At 42.1% G+C, this 17,547-nt stretch overlaps 1 protein-coding gene across 4 annotated transcripts in view; it reads left to right on the forward strand.

Moving 5' to 3' along the window:
* The first annotated feature begins 5,159 nt into the window (after positions 1-5,159).
* LOC137174171 (ADAMTS-like protein 1) overlaps positions 5,160-17,547 on the forward strand; it is a 103,181-nt gene continuing 90,793 nt past the window's right edge. For 3 of the 4 annotated variants that reach the window (XR_010925297.1, XM_067579317.1, XM_067579320.1), the window contains exons 1-2: positions 5,160-5,216; positions 6,622-9,195. Coding sequence is in view for 3 of the 4 variants with exons in the window: in XM_067579317.1 (XP_067435418.1) it covers positions 9,139-9,195 (57 nt within the window). In the remaining variant the exon portion in view is untranslated. Of the gene's footprint in view, positions 5,217-6,504; positions 9,196-17,547 lie in introns of those variants that run through there. The other variant, XM_067579318.1, reaches the window with a different exon arrangement.

The raw sequence follows: 17,547 nt of genomic DNA on the forward strand, positions 1-17,547 counted from the left end.
AAAGTAGACAAAGTTCTTACTCTTCATAAGTGGTGACAGCCTGTGTCTTCCCCAAATCTTTCCTGTCCGTGCCACCTCTCATAATACAGTTTCAGTTATAATGTTTGGAATTGTGGCCAGTCTGGTTGTACTTATATTACACCCAGTGCTGTTACTGATGATGTTTCCAGTAAGATTATTTTTATATGGTCACATGAGTCACATGCTGGATTTTATGCACAAAATGTGGAGCATGCAAAACACGGTGCCCGGAGTATTTAAGTGAAACAAATGGGGAAGCCCTGGTTAAACTCACAACTACATCTAGGTCATTTATTTACCATGAAAATAAAGTATTGACCAACATACAAATATCAAGATATAAAAAATGGGATACATTTTTTTTAAGAATTTGTAAGAATGACACATGCACAATTGGAAATGTATTAGTTTGAGTGAAGCACTAAAGCAACATACATGCAAGGGAACTATAGGTGCATACATACAGGAGGTTAAAAATAAAATAAGGTTTAGGAGACAAGTAGTACATAATGATGAGAGAGACAGAGCCAAGTCGCTACTGCTGTCTCTACTTCCCCTATCCTACAGACAGTCAAGATGAAAAGAGGGATCAATCACGGAATATCTGCCCTCCTGTTTCCCGAGGGGGTCTGCTGGTGTGCAGGTGGCAGCAGGGGGTTGTACAGTCTGGCAGGACCGGAGAGGAGATCCTCACACGGCGTCCCTCTATTGTGCCCTCTGAGACGAGCAGGGCTGCGGGCAGCGTGCCAAGGCTCCTGGCTGGGTAACGGATACCTGTGGGCTACTGGGAAAGTGTCACACCTCCGGATCACACACAGTCAGAGGCGCTGCATGAAGAAAGAGCGCAGACAGAAGGAGAAAGAGAGTGGGAGAGTGGCTGTTCTTTCATGCTCTTTAGATCATGAGGAGAAAAAAAAGGGAGAGATGCAAGGGAGAAAGATTTTGACATGTCTTTGGTGCAGAGGTATGCTTTGGTTAACTCTACACTGCTGCCGCCTTAAATACACCTGCTGTCAGACAGTATAGCCCATTAGAGGACTACTACACTGCTGGACTGTCCAACAAACCTATAACAGGGAACTATGGAAGAAATGAAGAAAGTGGAATTATGCATCATTTAGTCAAACTACAGATACACTACAGTTAAAATAGATAAAAGTTCTCTTGAAGACCTTCTCTTAAAGACAGCCAGTCTTCTAACACTATGTTTTTAACTTTGCAGATCTTGTGACTGATGCCTTTGCACACACAGTAATATAATAAAATAATCGTTCAGGGCCTACAGCATTGATGTCATGATCGCAGCTGTTTGCTAATAGGCACCCATTATTTTTTATCTCTGCGTGTGTTGAGCCAGGTCAAAACAGACCTTTTTGGCTCTGTTTAGAATTAAACATGTTTTATTAAATGAGCTTGATAATAAACTAAGCACTCGGAAAACATGATACAGTATAATTATTGTCGAATTTACCAGAACAACGTGAAGAGGACATTAAATGAGCAGCGCTGCCATTGTCGAGAAACGCCTGGCTGTCATTTTGATCAAGTAGGGGTTGAATAACTATTGGCTGTATTCTTGTTGTTAGAGTGAATTTACACCATAATTTCAACATCTGGGACAAAAATTGCTACGAAATGTTTGTAACCCTGCTGCCAGATTTGGCACCGTTATTTTTTCCCAGCATCAAACCAACCCTGGAGAGGTGGTGCATGGTGCATGCAGAAATGAATTACATCTTAACAAGATGATGGCCATCTTCTTGAAATAACCATTACTTCAGCCTCTAATAAACAACAGATCTACACAGACAATGTGTGTTTAGCAGCGCAGGAACCACAGATTTATAGCAACAATATAGACAAGAAGAGTCTTGTTAAGCAGGGCTCTGTGCACCTGTTGGATGTAATCCTCAAATAATGACTCCGGCTCATTAGCTAAGACATCCAACCGTCCACATTTCCCACTGAGAGGATCAACTCAGAAAATGAGTCAACAGCTATACAAGGTTAAAAGTGTGAGAAAAGGTCAGTATGTGACCAGTTTTACGTTGAAAACGAGATCCTCTGTATTTGTGGGGGACCACACCCTGGCCTCACTTCCACCCTGATGATGATTTTCATTAATGATTTTCTCAGGGAGGAAAAAAAAAAAAAAAAGTCTCATGTTGCGTTGTTGGAAGAGCACTGCGCTGGACGCTGACCTGTGAGGCAGGCACAGATAAAATTGCTAATCCTGTCAATGAGCGCATACTTTGAGCTGGTCAGATGGGAGATGAGACAACGACCGCAGAAGGCTTTCCTTCGTGTGCCTTGGACACCGTCCCACATGACCCTGCCATGTTTCGACAATATCCCGTCACAAGCCATTTTCACAGAGCTGCGCCGCTGGGATTAGCGGGGTGGTTGTTTGTGCTGGCAAAGGGGCAGCAATTCACAGCTATATTTTCTGGGTGATGTTGCTGACAACCAGACCGAGTCCTAGCAATTATGATATAATTAAGAATGATCTAAAACCAAATGTCCAGGCTCTGCTGTCCGAGTCAGTGTTTACAGAAAACAGCTGCTTAAATAGGCACTTAGAAGGAATTAGAATAACATTTTTTATGTCCCAGTGTGTGAGTGTGTCTCTGTCTGTGTGCAAGTGTGCATATATGCGTGGGTTGGCTATTTGGGCACCTACACAGACAATCTCTTTGTTTTGGAAGTGTTCGCTTAAGTCTTCGGGGGCAGACAGGAGCCAAGAACAACGTGGGAAATGGGCCCTTGCTTCATTTCTGCTTTCTCTCTGGGCTTTTCCTTTGCAGTCTCTCTGTCAGATGGACATTCAGCTGGCCTCGAAAACAGTACCTGAGGCGTGCAGAAGTTTGGAGGAACCAAGGGAACGGGGCTTGGACATGAGAGGAGTCGTAATGGGAACCGAGTGGCAGCTGACAGCCCGGCCAAGCTGTCTGTCATTACCCTCTCCTTCTCTGTCTTTCTCTTTCTTTCACACACATACGTAGTCAACAGAAAACATGCACCCAACAAGACCTCTGCACAGGTGGTCTCTATGGGTAGCCAGACTCTGTAGCGCAGTACAAGATGCTGAAATTTGAAACGACCACACTGGCAGGAGCTGACTTCACTGTGAGGTCTGGGCCTGCGATGCTTGTGTATTTCATGGCCCTCAAATGCTTGCCATCCGCATTCAACAATTACTTTTTCTTCTTTCATATTCCAGGAAATAAAGGAGATGAGTCATATGAATTGTGATGCACTGACACAATAGCAAACACACATGTTTGTCGGCCTTATGACCACCTGACAAATTACAATGATATTCACACAATAGAGGAAGTCGAGGGAGCTAATCAAATGAATGGGGCAATATATAAAAGCTGGGATAAAAAAAAATCTAGCATTAAGACAGGAAGTGAAAGAGAATGTGAAGAACGTCCTCAGGCACGTATTTGCCCAATCCTTGCAGATGAAACTGATCCCAGGGGATGTTCAGTCCTCTATGCCTTAAATAACGCCTCTCCACTGTCCTGCCAGCTACCATCTTGCAGCAGATTTGCTGAAACAATAGACACCCTCATCTACAAAATTAGAGCAATCTTTTATGCTGCTCTCTCTCTTTTTTTTTTACCAGCAGCTTCATTATTTTCTCCCGATTTTTGCTGAGCTGTAATATCCATGGAAAATCTGTTGAGGATACATCAGACGCTGTATCTCAGGTTAACTTTGTCATTAGATGACAGGAAATCCTGGATTTGTGTAGTATGATGCCTTAATCTTCTTGCGTGGAACTTGATGCCCAAGTTATTCATCGCTAAATAGTTTAGGCAAATTTATGAATATTCAGCCAACAGCATATTTGCTTTTAACCATGTAATTAGATAGGCTACTTCCCTAAAAAAAAAAAAAAAGAAAAGAAAGAATAAATTATACTCTTGGGTTCTCAGACAAGCTGACTGATCATTGGCAACAGTATGAAGAGTGTTTTGCCCAGTGTCTACATTTTTTTGACTGGTGGTTTGTGGCACGGTGCCCTCAGACAGCATGCAGTGGATGTGACATGCCCGGTGGAAGGCGATGCCTGCAGCTGAAACAGATCTGCGCTGACAGACAGACAGACAGGTCACCGTACCCTTAGCAAGCCTGGCATTCCCAGTCGGGATGTGCATCTCCATCACTGAGGTCAGATACATATTAAAGATACATATGAAGCAACTATCAATGAGATAAGATACGATCACTGCGATACGATGCAATTCGACGCAATGCAAAAGAATGATGCAATTCAATATGGTGCAGAGAGTTTGATTTTATTTCTTGAGCATACAGCACATCATAAATTAACTAAAAAAAGTGCCATTTTCACATTGCATATTTGTTTCTCTAGCAACTACTGCAACTCAGTAAGCATCTCATTTCTGCTGTTTCTTTTTGACCTTTAAAAAAAACATCTTTTCACAAGTCCTTTGTAGTGTAGTGTTCTCTGTCTCCAGTTTACATGCATGTGCTCCATGACCCAAACAATTGCTGTCAAAATAGTTTAATAATTTATTATCTATTTAATCCGACGTGTGGAACAACAATTCTACAGCGGGAGTTCCACCGGAGACGTCTTGGCAGCGCACCACTTAGCTATAGCATGCTAGCGCGCTTGAGAAACAGTTTAGAGAGGGAGAATCAATCTAAATATCGAATTAGTGGTCACAATTTATGGGTCACATTTCTAAATAATTAAGGCATAGGGCCTCTACTAAGAATTATATAATATAAATAAATCAGATTTTACTGATGCAAAGATGTTAGAAGCAGCGCTTCGCGAGTTCATCCCAAATTGTTTCCAATACGCACTTTTTTAATCGGGACAGTTGCATTGTGAATGTTTATACCAGTGATGCGAATCGGTGAATTTATCCCATCCCGAAATCTCGGGAGCGATAATTTTTTAACTAGGATGGCAGAGTCATGACCCGCCCTACTCTGCTTCAGATTGGCTTACCCTGATATTCTTACCCTAGCCCTAACCATTCTCACTCCTCATGCCCAGATCTATCCAATCCAACCAATGAAGGCAACAAGTACTAGCCAATAAGAGGCAGAGTGGGGCGGGTCATGACTTTGCCACCCTAGGAAAAAAATTTTGGCTTCCCGCGACACTGTGGCCCAGCAATGGCAAGAGCTTTCCTTTCCTCCAGTCTCAAGTATGGGCAGACACACACACACACACACACACACACACACACACACACACACACACACACACACACACACACACAGATAGAGTGCCAAATTCCACAGAATCGTAAAGGCAATCAGGGACAGATGAGAAAGGCAACCGAGTGGCGGTAAACTGCATGCTGAGGGATCTTAAGCTATAACAAGGTGCCACTTACTTCTATACTTGGAGGAGCTTTATGTTAAAAGAGTAGTTTGACATTTTGGTAAATACACTTATTTTTTGCCTTTTTGCTGAGAGTTATATGAAGAAGATTGATACCAATGTCATATTTGTCCATTAAATATGAAGCTACAGCCATTAGACGGTAAACTTAGCTTAGCATAAAGACCTGAAACAAGGAGAAACAGCTAGCCTGGTTCTGTCCACATGATAATAAAATCTGCCCACCAGCACCTCTAAAACTCACTATTTACCACGATGTATATCATTTGTTTAATGTGTACAAAACATTTAACAGACATATGGGAGTAGTATCGATCTTCTCATGTAACTCTTGGTAAAAAAGTGTATTTCCCAAAATGTCACACTATTCCTTTAATCATGAAGTTTCAGCTCTGGGGATGTTTGTTTAGTGAGAAAGAAACCTGCATTTTCAAAAAGTGTTAGCTGCCTCTTTAATGCAAAAACAAGCTAGTTGGTGTCCCGTGAAGGGCATTTTCTCTAGCTGGTATCTGGCAAATTCCTGCCCTCTCTTTGAACACATGTGACAAGCAACGCTTTGACTCTCAGGCCAAATATCACTGATCAAACAGCTATGTTTGGTGTCAGCTAAAGGGAGACAACTAGGTTAGTCATATGGGGGGCACTGACCTCCGAGAAGTATGTTTAGCTAGGAAACCAACACATGCACTGTACATACTGCAGCACTATTTTGCACTTGTAAAGTCATACTTGTATGCGTGTGTGTTTACATATAAACTGCAGAGTAAGAAGGTGATAGCTGCCTCCAAAGAGGCCTGGAAGTGTAAAACAGTGTCTCTGAGTGGCATCCAGCCCATCATTGCATTCAAACAAAAGATCTCAACTAAAAGACTGTCATTAGCTGCTGCCTCAACCCCTTACTTGTCTTCCCACACAGAAAAGTCCCCTGTAAGATCTATCAGGCAAACAACTGACAGATGCTATTTAAGCTCATAGAGCCCCTAAAAATACATTAGTGCCCGGGGCAGTGATTTTGCAACTCTGCTGATGGGAGCTCTGAGCGAGTGATCCCACTGAACATGTCCATCAATAAGAGCAACAGCATTTGTAACATGAGGACGTGGCTTAGCCATGCACCATCAGTCACAGTGAATGTAAACTATTCATGTCTCGAAGCATTATCTGCTGCTTTCTCTGACTTTGTGGGGTGTCTGCGGTGCTCTCAGGGTGCCAGGGGTGGTCAAAGTTCAACAAGAAGCTCCTGGATTCTTTGCCCTTTCACAGACACTGAACTTTTCTTGATGAGCAGGTAGGTATGATGGAAATGATTCCAACCCCCACCTCAGTCTTCAGGTAAAGATTTTTTTTTTACCTTTCCTGGGGAAATAAACATTTACATTCCTGTGCTCGGTGTGTTAATAGAGATTAAGCCTAATTCAAGCCTGCGTGTCAGGCGGCAATTCAGGTAGCTCATACCATACATACCTGTACTATTGTATGGCTCTCAAAGGGCATCTCCCTCACCCCTTTGAGCTTGGCTGAGGACAGATGACATTTCTTAGGAACATTGTTATTATGGTGGACCTGGACAGCTTCAAAAGCGACAAGCAAGTCTTAATGCCCTACCACTGTGGGCTAAGCTTCAAAGAACTTTAATGTCTCTTAGTTTAATGAAGGTATGGGATCAAAAGGAAGAGGAGTTGTTGACTCCAGCCATCAATTATGATACAAAATTCCTTCCTGTTGTGGAAAATGTTGTGGTCCTCACTGAATCGGTAGAAATATACTTTACTTCTAAAGATAATAGAATCAACACTAAATAAGTAGTTGAAAGTACTTCTTTTCCAGTTTGTGAGTAGAGTTCTTTCACTGTACTCACAAATTTAAAAATATATAAGGTCAGGTCGGCATTGGACCTTATTTTGGACCAACATTTAGTGTGGGAGGCATTCATGTCAAAAGATATTATGCAAACCTTCATTAAAATGCACAAAAAATGCAATCTACTTAAAAAAAGAGGGAAGTACTATTTGTATTGGAAACGGAAAGGAACGACATGGGTCTCATCAAGGTAAATCAGAAACAACAGTAGATTTCAATCACATGCCAGTGAAGGCCGAGAGTATGAAAGTTTCATTCCATCCAGTTGACCTCAGTTAGCAAGCAGTCAGAGCTTGATTCAGATAAAACTCCTCTTGACCTTAAATGGCACATGGTTGGCAGTGCTGGGCTCCCAACTTGAAAGGCTAATGCATTTCATACTTGTGACTAAATCTAAAGCTGTGAAAAAGTAGGCACACTCACAGCACACAACCATCTGCGTCCACATGGTTCAACTGCAGCCCATATATACCTGAGTGGTCCACTTGATGTGATGGATAGGATGTAAAGAGCAAAATTTTCAGCCTGTCTATCTGTTTGTCTGTTTAAGATCGACTGTTGTATTGTTTCTCCTTCATAAATCAGAATAATTTAGTTATGTGAGTACTTAACAAAACAGTCTTGGAATCCAAAGCTTAGTTCATCTTTTGCTGATTAAAATTAGTCAGAAATCTGAATTGTTTGGGAATAGAAGCCATATAGTAGCTGACTTTATGAGCTTTATGAGCTCAAGACCAGATGAGATTGAAGATCATTTTAAAAGGGTTCCAACTGTCTTGCAAAGTCAGAAAAGCTTTATATGCTTGTGTATAATAATGTCCACAGGTCCAAAGTTCTTTGTGGGTTCAAAGAGTTGCATCTGACCTGAGAAGACCCTGTGTTTATCTTACCCAAAACCCAACATTGGACATTGATACACCTGAGCTTAAATGGGCCTTAGAAAATGGGACCAAATTCTAAAAGAACCTGTGGTTAGACTTGACTTTCCAACATGTGCACCTGATGCATTGCCAACATTTTTTTTTCAAGCCCTTGCATAATGCTTTGTCAGAAAACCCACAAACTTCTTGAATATAAACATGAATTCTGCTGATGTGTGCATGTCTTGTTTACGTGTGTCCTGATCAAAATGTTCTGGAGAGGTCCAATGAAAACTGAGTGGAGAAAAGTAGCAATAAAACCAGACACGACTCTGAACCAAGGTAGGCTACAAGTCTGGCATCATTATGTCAAGTGGGAATAGATTTAACACAGACCTTTTCTGCATAACAGAACTTCTATGAACTTCAACCCCCCCTCCTCTACTTTACTCAGATAATGGAACCTGCAATTTTGCTGATTTTATGTGTGAATGCTCTCTGGCTAAAGGTGTGTTAATACTGAAATGCAGCCATGTGCAGCTTTTGAGTTGGATGCAGCAAGTATTTAGGCTTCCACCATCACACACACAACTAGAAAACCACTAAGCATCACTTGTGCTGTTTCTGCACCGAGCTGAATATCAGTGCGTAACGACCCGGGAGTGTGTTTCTTTAAGAATGTAAGGTGGGTGAGCCCCTTTTCCTGACGCACGCCTGGTATGCAAACATAAATTTAGCAGCAACGTGTTTGCTGGGGGAACAAAATATCTGGAAGCGACCGTGAAGTGTCATGCCGTCTCCGGCACTTTTTGGCTGACTTTGTCTCATTTCTGTCCCCGTAAACCGGAGCCGGAGCGCAGCGCGGAGAGGAGAGCAGAGCAGAGCAGACCTCTTTCTCCCTGACTGACTGGAGTGGAGAGACTGGGACAGACGGCCAGTGAGCGAGCAATCAGAGTTGTCTCTCTACAGTTTGCAATCACTTTGAATTTATCAGCGTCAGAGATGACAGGCGGCTGTTTGTGGACGACCGGACTGATTCTCCTCGCTGTTTGTGTGAAGGTAAGCCGCAGCGGGCTTTTCATATACTGATCCCATAACATCAATAACATGTGAGAGGTATGGAGGCAGGCGCGTCTCTTCTGTCTGATGCGTTTGTGAAGTTGACGCACCATCAAACTGATATTACCTAACTAAAATAAATGCTAGTTGTTTATTAATTTACGTTATTTTTTCTTATAGGGAAAGAAAAGAGACTTATCCTATGTTTCTAAAACCTTAAAAGGACTCAGGTTTTCTTTAACTGACATATTTTATCATAATAATGATAAAATAGCACATTACCTGGAGATACTTTGCATATTAGCGTGGCACCGAAATTGCAAGTATTTCCAGTATTTCACAGAAATAAATAATTTTCTCAGAATTCAGTCATATTTTGGACTCGAAGAAGAGTTCAGTGGTCTTCATCATCCTCCAGTGATGCTGGAAGTCCAAGGATGAAGGGATGATGTTAAGCTATAGTATAGAAAACCAGGGATTGATGGTAATAGTATAGAATACTTGATAATAATGTGTCAGTATTAAGCAATTATAAACAAGAAATGGAGAAAAGGATGAACCAGTGTGTGATTAAATGTGGGATACAATAATATTTGCTTTGTACTTAAATCCTGTCATGTAATAATTATGCAACTGGCAGCTCTGAAATTTAATAAGGAGAGCACAGGTCATCTTTTGTAAAGGTCACACCTTATCAGCCCAGCATTGAACAAACTTCTAAAATCAGTGCACTCAGCATGCACTAATCACCCCTGGAATAGTTTAACATGTTATCTCCTCCAGGCCTGTCATGTAAGGGCAGACAGACACATGCTGCATAAAGCCACAAAGCAGTTGTTTGGCCTGCAGACAGATTTTAGGGCTCAAACAGAGGGTCGAGATGTCAGCATGCGTAAATGACCGCGACAGGTGCTAATAGCACTTCAAGGTGATTTGGACTTCAGACACCCTGGCTGCCATGTAGCCCAGCTGAGCACGTCCACACTGTAATCAGTGAATGTCACTGACCGAGAAGCGCTCGAGGCTTTGCAACTCTTTCCAGGCAACTGTCCAGTGCTATCCTGATTATGTTACAGTTCAAATATTGAGACGAAAATCATGAAATGCCACATTAATCGTCTTTGTATGGGTACGAGCATCTGTGTTTGTGAGAAACAACACATTTCAGATGTTTGGAACATGTTGTTGGTACTGAGAAGGGTGTGTGTTTAATTCTCTTACATACACAGAGAATAGTCTGTGATGAAAGTGCCATATAAATGATTGAATTCTAGTCGATGAGTTGTTCAGTTCAGTGTCCAAATTGTCTGAAGAGATACACCCTCATGCTAACTTCTGTGTTACAGCTAGTGGCAGTGGTTTGCTTGTTTTGTGTTTCTATAAAATAGTGAGACTGAAAAATCACTGAGTAAGTTTTTGCTCAAGTGGTCGGGTAGCTAGCAGCACATGACAAGCTTTCCCATCTGTGCAAGGAGTGACTGTGCAGCATGAGTCAGCATTGGACATTTATCTCTACACACACACACACACACACTCTCACACCAGAGTGACCTGGTGCTCTGCTTCAGAGACCAGGGATCAACAAGTGCTGCCTCCCGGGGTCTCTGCTATGCAGTGGCCTTTTCTTTTCATCTCCCTCTTGGGTCAGCGTCTCTGCATTACTGTTTGACAAAAGAATGAGACTCTATATTTGTGTGTATGGTTGTTGGAAGTTGTGCTGCGTGTGATTTGTCTGTGTGGGCCAAATGGCCTGGGGCTCCGACCCTAAATGGAATAGACCTTCCTTTGTGAGTGACATAATGACATACCTCAAGTGATTCTTGGAGGGTCTTGTTGCCCTCACGCCGTTCCCTTGATTTGGGCAGTGAGGTGGAACCTTCCAGAAACAGTTTTTCCATTTTGCTGGATGAGGATTTGAAGGTGGCTGTGTGCGCAGGAGGCTGTGCCCTTAAAAGACACCAAGCATCTCTCTGGGCACCGAGGTTAGTGCCTGTAAATAATGATTTGGCACCTGCCAGGCCCATGGAGCAAAGCAAGTCCCTTTTTAATTTCTGTTCTTTTTGGCACTTGCCTCTCCGTGCTTCTCATTGCTTTGGCACTGTTTTTTTTGGCAAAAGTTGAATATTTCTCCAGTGATCATAGTTTTATATTTGTCACTTTGTCAAATTTATTCTCACAGATAGGAATGCACCAATCCAATTTTTTCATCCCTGGTACTGGTTCCAAATTCAAAGTATAAGGTGAAAGTAGAGCCGATACCAAAATATACTGTGTGCGTTGGTTAAGATATGTGTTTGATAACATGAGCAAACAGTGTAGCTCCTCCGCTGTGGTTTTTAACTTCAGTTGTTAAATGTTCATTGTTAATAAGCTGTAACAGCAGTCATCATTTCCCGAGCTTCTCCTTTATCAAGCTTTGTTAAACATGTAATAAATACGTTCTGTCTGTGTATTTTAAAACACTCCAATGGATCAGATTGATGCATTCCTACTTAGAAGGACATTAAACGTCAGACAAAACATTACGAAAGGCAAACTCAGTGTGTGCTCCGTTTAACTTTTTTTTTTCTCCAACACAGATCAACACAGATATTCTGGTGAATAAATTACCATAATAAACAGACTGACATTCATGTCTCTTTTTAAGTAGATGACATTACCCTTTGGGAATTATTGGTGAACAACATAGTTTATGGTTTTCAACATGTCAGTTGTGAGACAGTTTCCCCGCTTCAGTCTTCATCACATTGTATGGCCACTCTTCAGCGCATGCCTTTCTTCTAATTATTCAGCTGGAATTCAAAAGGAAATTAGCCACAAAAGCAACAGATTCTACTGTTTATTCAAGGAAATGGTCCCTTTCAGAGTCTGAATGCAGTGAGCAGAGTGTATTGAACTCCTCTGGACGGGGAAGCTTTGGGATTTGATGGCAGGATTAAGTGGGGTCACGCCGTGCAAATGGTCCCAATGGAGCGTCCGTCAACAACAACATTTCTTGTTCTCCGAGACACGCTCCTCGGCTTGATCGCTTGATCATAAAAACCACAAACTATCCAATTAGTTTTCATGAGTGCCTTTGTTGTGGACGCAAGTGGAATGGGAAGTGAATTAATTTTGAGGGGGATTGGTCCCACTTGAGGAGTAAAGGAAAAGGCTTCAGAGAACATCTGGCCTGTGATGGATGGATGGAGCAAGTTTTTGGAGTGCGTTAACAAAACCAAGTGTTTTCAGTTACACTGCAAAAGCCTTCATACTCATCTCATTGTTCCCATCTGGCCTTAATCTGTGGAGTGAGACTGAGAGTTGCTTAGTGTGGAAGTGCGGAAGTGTGTGTGTATGTGTCTCAGGCCAAGGCCAAAATGCACTGGTACTTGTGTTTGCATAAATTGCCAAGGTACCCACGAAATGTTTCACTTTTCATGGAGTGCTGTTAGTGTTCCTGGCACAGTGGCAATGTTTCCTGTGTGTCCTGTTCAGGTGTGCGGGGATGCTGCTCTTCCAATCCTGGAAATCTAGAGAGCAGGCATTCATCCCTGTAGAGCCAGGCCAAAAGGAAGTAGCCTCACACTGTTCTCTGTAGGCCAATGAAGGAAAGCAGTGCTGAACAGAACAAGAGATGGCAGCTCCCAAAGAAAGTTCAGTTTCAAAAGTATTTGCAATAAACATCTAGGCTTAGGTCTAGCACTCATCTCCAATTTATGTTATTTCTCTTACTCAACTGCCACCATTTTCTTCAGTGCAAAGAAGCAAAATAAGTGAAATTAAAAAATCCCTAATCAAAGATGACAAATGTATCATGATCTGAGAGGAATTTTACTCACTGAATATATGAAATTAGATCTCACTAGCAGTTCAGAGGGATAAGAGTATCTCTGGTATTGTAACTTTTAAAAGAAAACAAAATCCAATGCCTTTTCTGTATATTAAATATGAAGCTAGGGATAGTTAGCTTAGGGTGACCATATTTTCAAATTGCCAAACCAGAACCCTTCAGTGTACCGCATGTTCATGCACGCGCACATGTATGCGTTTATGCATGCACCATAAGCGTTTTCATCAGGATGGGGGACAATTATTTCAGCGGTTAGCACACCTACTGAGCGCACCTTGCAACACCATGGACAGCGAAATAATATGTTTTGTCCCAAAATCCACCAAGGTATTTGTCAGTGTGCACAAGCACAGGCAGCTGGCTAAATGGCCGACTGTGACACCTCCTCTGCCAAAAACCGAGAAAGAGCTTTTAAAGAAAGTTACCTTTAAGAAGTTTGCGTACTTTACACTTTGCAGTCTTTCTTCTTAGTTAGAGTTTTTTTTCTGGAGCTCTCAGCTCTCTGGGAAACCACCACTTATGTTTGGCTGTCTTAATATGATCTTTTATATCGGCATTTCCACTGTGTGCAACTGAAAATGTAGCTACTCTTGCAGTTTTTGCAGAACATAGCATTTTCGTTGCTGGGAACTCTACGAAGGAAGGAGTAAGCCTCCTGGGGGTCTTTAGAAAAGAAAGACTCTCTTCGTCATGACAGCTAACCGTTAGCATACTGACAGATTCTATCAGAAAGAGCCGCAAGCATCATAGGCTAGCAACAACCTTGACAATGACACATTGATTGACTGACTCACATACAGACAAATCAGTATTGAGCTGGGATGTATGGTGCATTGTTTATGTTTTTATATTGGGTTATGTAATAATAAGTGGGACAGAACATGATTAATATCTATGTAAGTGCTAAAAATAAGTATAATATTATAATTATTATTTTAATTGTGGTGAAACTGGGACAAAATGGTAGTGAATGTTGAAAACTGGGACATTTTTGTGTTTTACAGATATTTGTGGGATTTGGGACACCCAGCCTGAAACCAGGACGTCTGGTCTCTGTAAGTTAGCTTGGTTTAGCATAAAGGAACAAGGCAGGGGGAAACAGCTAGCCTGGCTCTGTGCTAAAGTACAAAGGCAACACTTCAAGCTGTAGGGGTGCTGGTAGCTGAATTTTCCCACCTTTGGACAGAGCCAGGCTCACCGCTTCCCCCTGCTTCCAAGCCTTTATGATAGGCTAAGCTAACAGCTCCCTGGCCCTAGCCTCATATTTAGCAGACAAATATAAAGTGGTATCAATCCTCTCTTCTAACTCTGCCAAAATGGGGAATAATTATATCTCCAGAAATGTCAAAATATTACTTTAAGCTTTTTTGCTTTCTGGCAAAGATTTAGATAAAAAGATTGATACCACTCTCAAATCTGTCTGTTATATGAAACTACAGCCAGCAGCCACTTAGCTTAGCTTAGCATCAAGACTGGAAACAGAGGCAAACAGCTAGCCTGGCTCTGTCCAAAGGTAATAAAATCTGCCTACCAGCATTTCTAAAGCTCACAAATTAACATGTTGTATCTCATTTGTTTAGTCTGTACAAAAACCAAAGTGGAAAAATTACAAGTTGTGGTGTGTGCTAAGCTAAGCTAACCTCTCCCTGGCAATAGTTTCATATTTAGCATACAGGCATGAGAGTGGTGTTGATCTTCTTTTCTAACTCTCAGCAATAAAGTAAATAAGTTTATTTCCCAAAATACAAAACTAATTCTTTAACATCAGGAGTTGATGAACAAACTAGGCCATGTGAAAATTGAAAAGATGTGGAATGGAGAATAAGGCTTTGCCGTTTCCCCTCCAAAATCTTGTGGAATTTGATATTGTTGTTTGCCTTTCAATCACTTGATGCCGAGTTCTAATAACATGCTTTGACTGAGTGCCCAAAGCATCCTGTGCCAGTAAATGGCATAGCACGCTGGAATCATGTTGCAGTGCCGTGCCAGAGTGTTTGTAAGAGGGCATGTTGTTCAGACTGCAATATCAAAATGCATAATGAGTTTTTGTGGTTTCATGTGGTTCTTAGGAAATGGAATATGTCTTTTTGTGCCACACATACACTGCAAAACTCAAACTTTTTTATCAGGCTGGAGTCACGCATTGATAAAGAGCTGCCAGCAGATGGCAACATTACAGCAGAAGGACTTTTTGTGTCCAGTTCACATGTGACGGATTCTGTAGCTCCCATGGCCATCACAGATAGTCGGCTCTATTGTGATTTTGCAGGTGGCTGCCCTCTGTCCCCTCTCCGTTTCCTCTGGAGCCCCTTGTGAATATATTTGTTCCTTCATCATGAGGTTTATTTGTCATTGCGGAGCTTGAAAGCCGAGCCTTTGGCATCCTGTTCCTCTGATGAAACATCTTGGGCTCCATCTGTAGTGAGCCCACGTCCCCTCCATCAGCATGATTGAGAGTTGTTGTTTTATCCTGTTGTGTGTTCCTGGACGCCAGCTCAAACTTCATTTGCAGCAGCCAGGGCCCTCCGTGCATCATCTGGCCTCCACATTTTTCACACTGCCGATCTCAAAGCCGCAGAACCTTGCAGTCAAGTGGCTCTGCCTTGGCTTGAGCACATGCATCTAGTTCTGTCTGTTCCGTTCTGCCCTGGCCTTGACCTCAGATCCGTCCCAGGGTGGGATTGCAGCAGGAGTGCCGGGGAGTGGTGCTAACGAGAGGGGAGAAGCAGCACTCAGGGCCCCCTCGTGATGCCTAATTAGAAGGGAGGGCAGGTAGGAGGTGTGTGTGTTTGTCTGAGTGTTGAAACAGTACTAGGGAGGATTGTCAGGAGAGAGGAAGAAGCCAGATTGGACACTGCAGAGGGAACAAGAGAGTAAAGGAAGAGGGGAGGATAATAGAAGCAAAAGTTCAAGAATGGTGGAGAAAAAGAGGGACAGGACAAAAGAAAGCATATGAGAAATGTGCAAGAAGATGATTAGCTTTTAGTAAGTCAAGTTAGAGAACTGAAGGGTAATTGTTTTGGGTTTTTTTGGAAATTAGGTCATAAGTATTCAAGGTATTGAAGTGTTAATGTGAAAAATAATGTGACGTACAGGTTTGAAGCCAAGTCCTTCACCAGATGTAGCACGTAAAAAAGAATAAAATTGAATAACATCTTTGTCAATGAACAGGGTTAAATAAAATGCAGTAAAATATAACCTAAACCACCACTGACTTGGAGAGGAAAAGGTGGAAGACGAGTGCCATGGTAGAGGATACATAGGAATATTAATGGAGTGACATTGATGTGGATTTAGGTGAGAGCAAGAGGAGAAGGGGACACACACACACAGACACAAGCATGTCTGCAGAAAGGGGGGGAAAAAAAGAGCAATATTGATGGAGTGAGAGGGGAAGAGTTGCATGAAAAGCATGCACAGAGAGCAAAAGGCCAAGCGGAGGAAATGTAGAAGAAAGTTACTTGCATAAAGTGGGAAAAGTAAAAACAAATATCCAAATGTTGGATATTTGCTTTCTGGAGCAAGAAAATGTAGATGCACTAATTCCAGAATCACTGACTGGTTGACAGACATGAAAAACAAATATAAGACGAGCTATCTCCTGCTGACCTCACTCCTTTGGGAAAGGGGAAAAAGGAGATTTCATATGAGTGTGAGAAAGGTTAGGAATAGGGGGAAAAGAAAGGATGGACAGCTAAATCCACTGGAAACATGATTGACTGAGGGGCTGCAGTACTGGCGTCTGACAGGGTCTCCACGGCTGGCTGCGGTGAATGTTTGTGAGGCTAATGATGCTTCCTGGGGTTCTCACATCTGCTTCCCTCCAGTGGCCACATGTGCTTTGAGTAAACGCTGCGCCGCCACGACTTAACACTGGAGACTCCGTTACAAATGATCTGTTATTAGGATTACAATGGCACAGGAGCAGATTCATAAGCATGTAATCTCGCACACTTAAAAAGTAGGTGAGTGTCTGGTGTGTGGATCTCAGTGTGAATGTGCATGCTTCCTTGTATCATGTTTCCCATGTCCACCAATTCCCATGTTTTTAGCCTGCTAGCATTCCTTAGCAAGCACTGTGTAAATTAACAACTCAACGCTTTCTCCGACAATTTGCGCTACTTCCACACTTCTTTTATTGTCGCCCTTGTAATCTGGTAGAGAAGGGTTGTATAACAATGGAATTTATTGAAATTCTTTCTCCTCCATGGACATCTTCCCACAGCTTCCTGATCCACCATTAAGCCACTTTGTCAGTTTTACTGCATCACTTCCAGGCGAATTTCGCTCTCACTTGCATTAAGTTGAATTTTCTTTTTGTTATGAAGGGGCAGTGGTGGAAGAAGTATCCAGATCCTTAACTTAAAGTGGCTTTAATCCAATTTTTTTATATCAACAAAGGATTGCATGACTACATGTAATGTGAAAGGGGAAGCTTGTTATGACAAACCAACAGAGAATATTCACCCAACTCTGCAGTTCTCCTCAGCTCTATGCAGCATTTTAGCGTCTTTCAGCTC

The sequence above is a fragment of the Thunnus thynnus genome, chromosome 22 (assembly GCF_963924715.1).
Source record: "Thunnus thynnus chromosome 22, fThuThy2.1, whole genome shotgun sequence".
In the NCBI taxonomy this organism is placed as follows: Eukaryota; Metazoa; Chordata; class Actinopteri; order Scombriformes; family Scombridae; genus Thunnus; species Thunnus thynnus.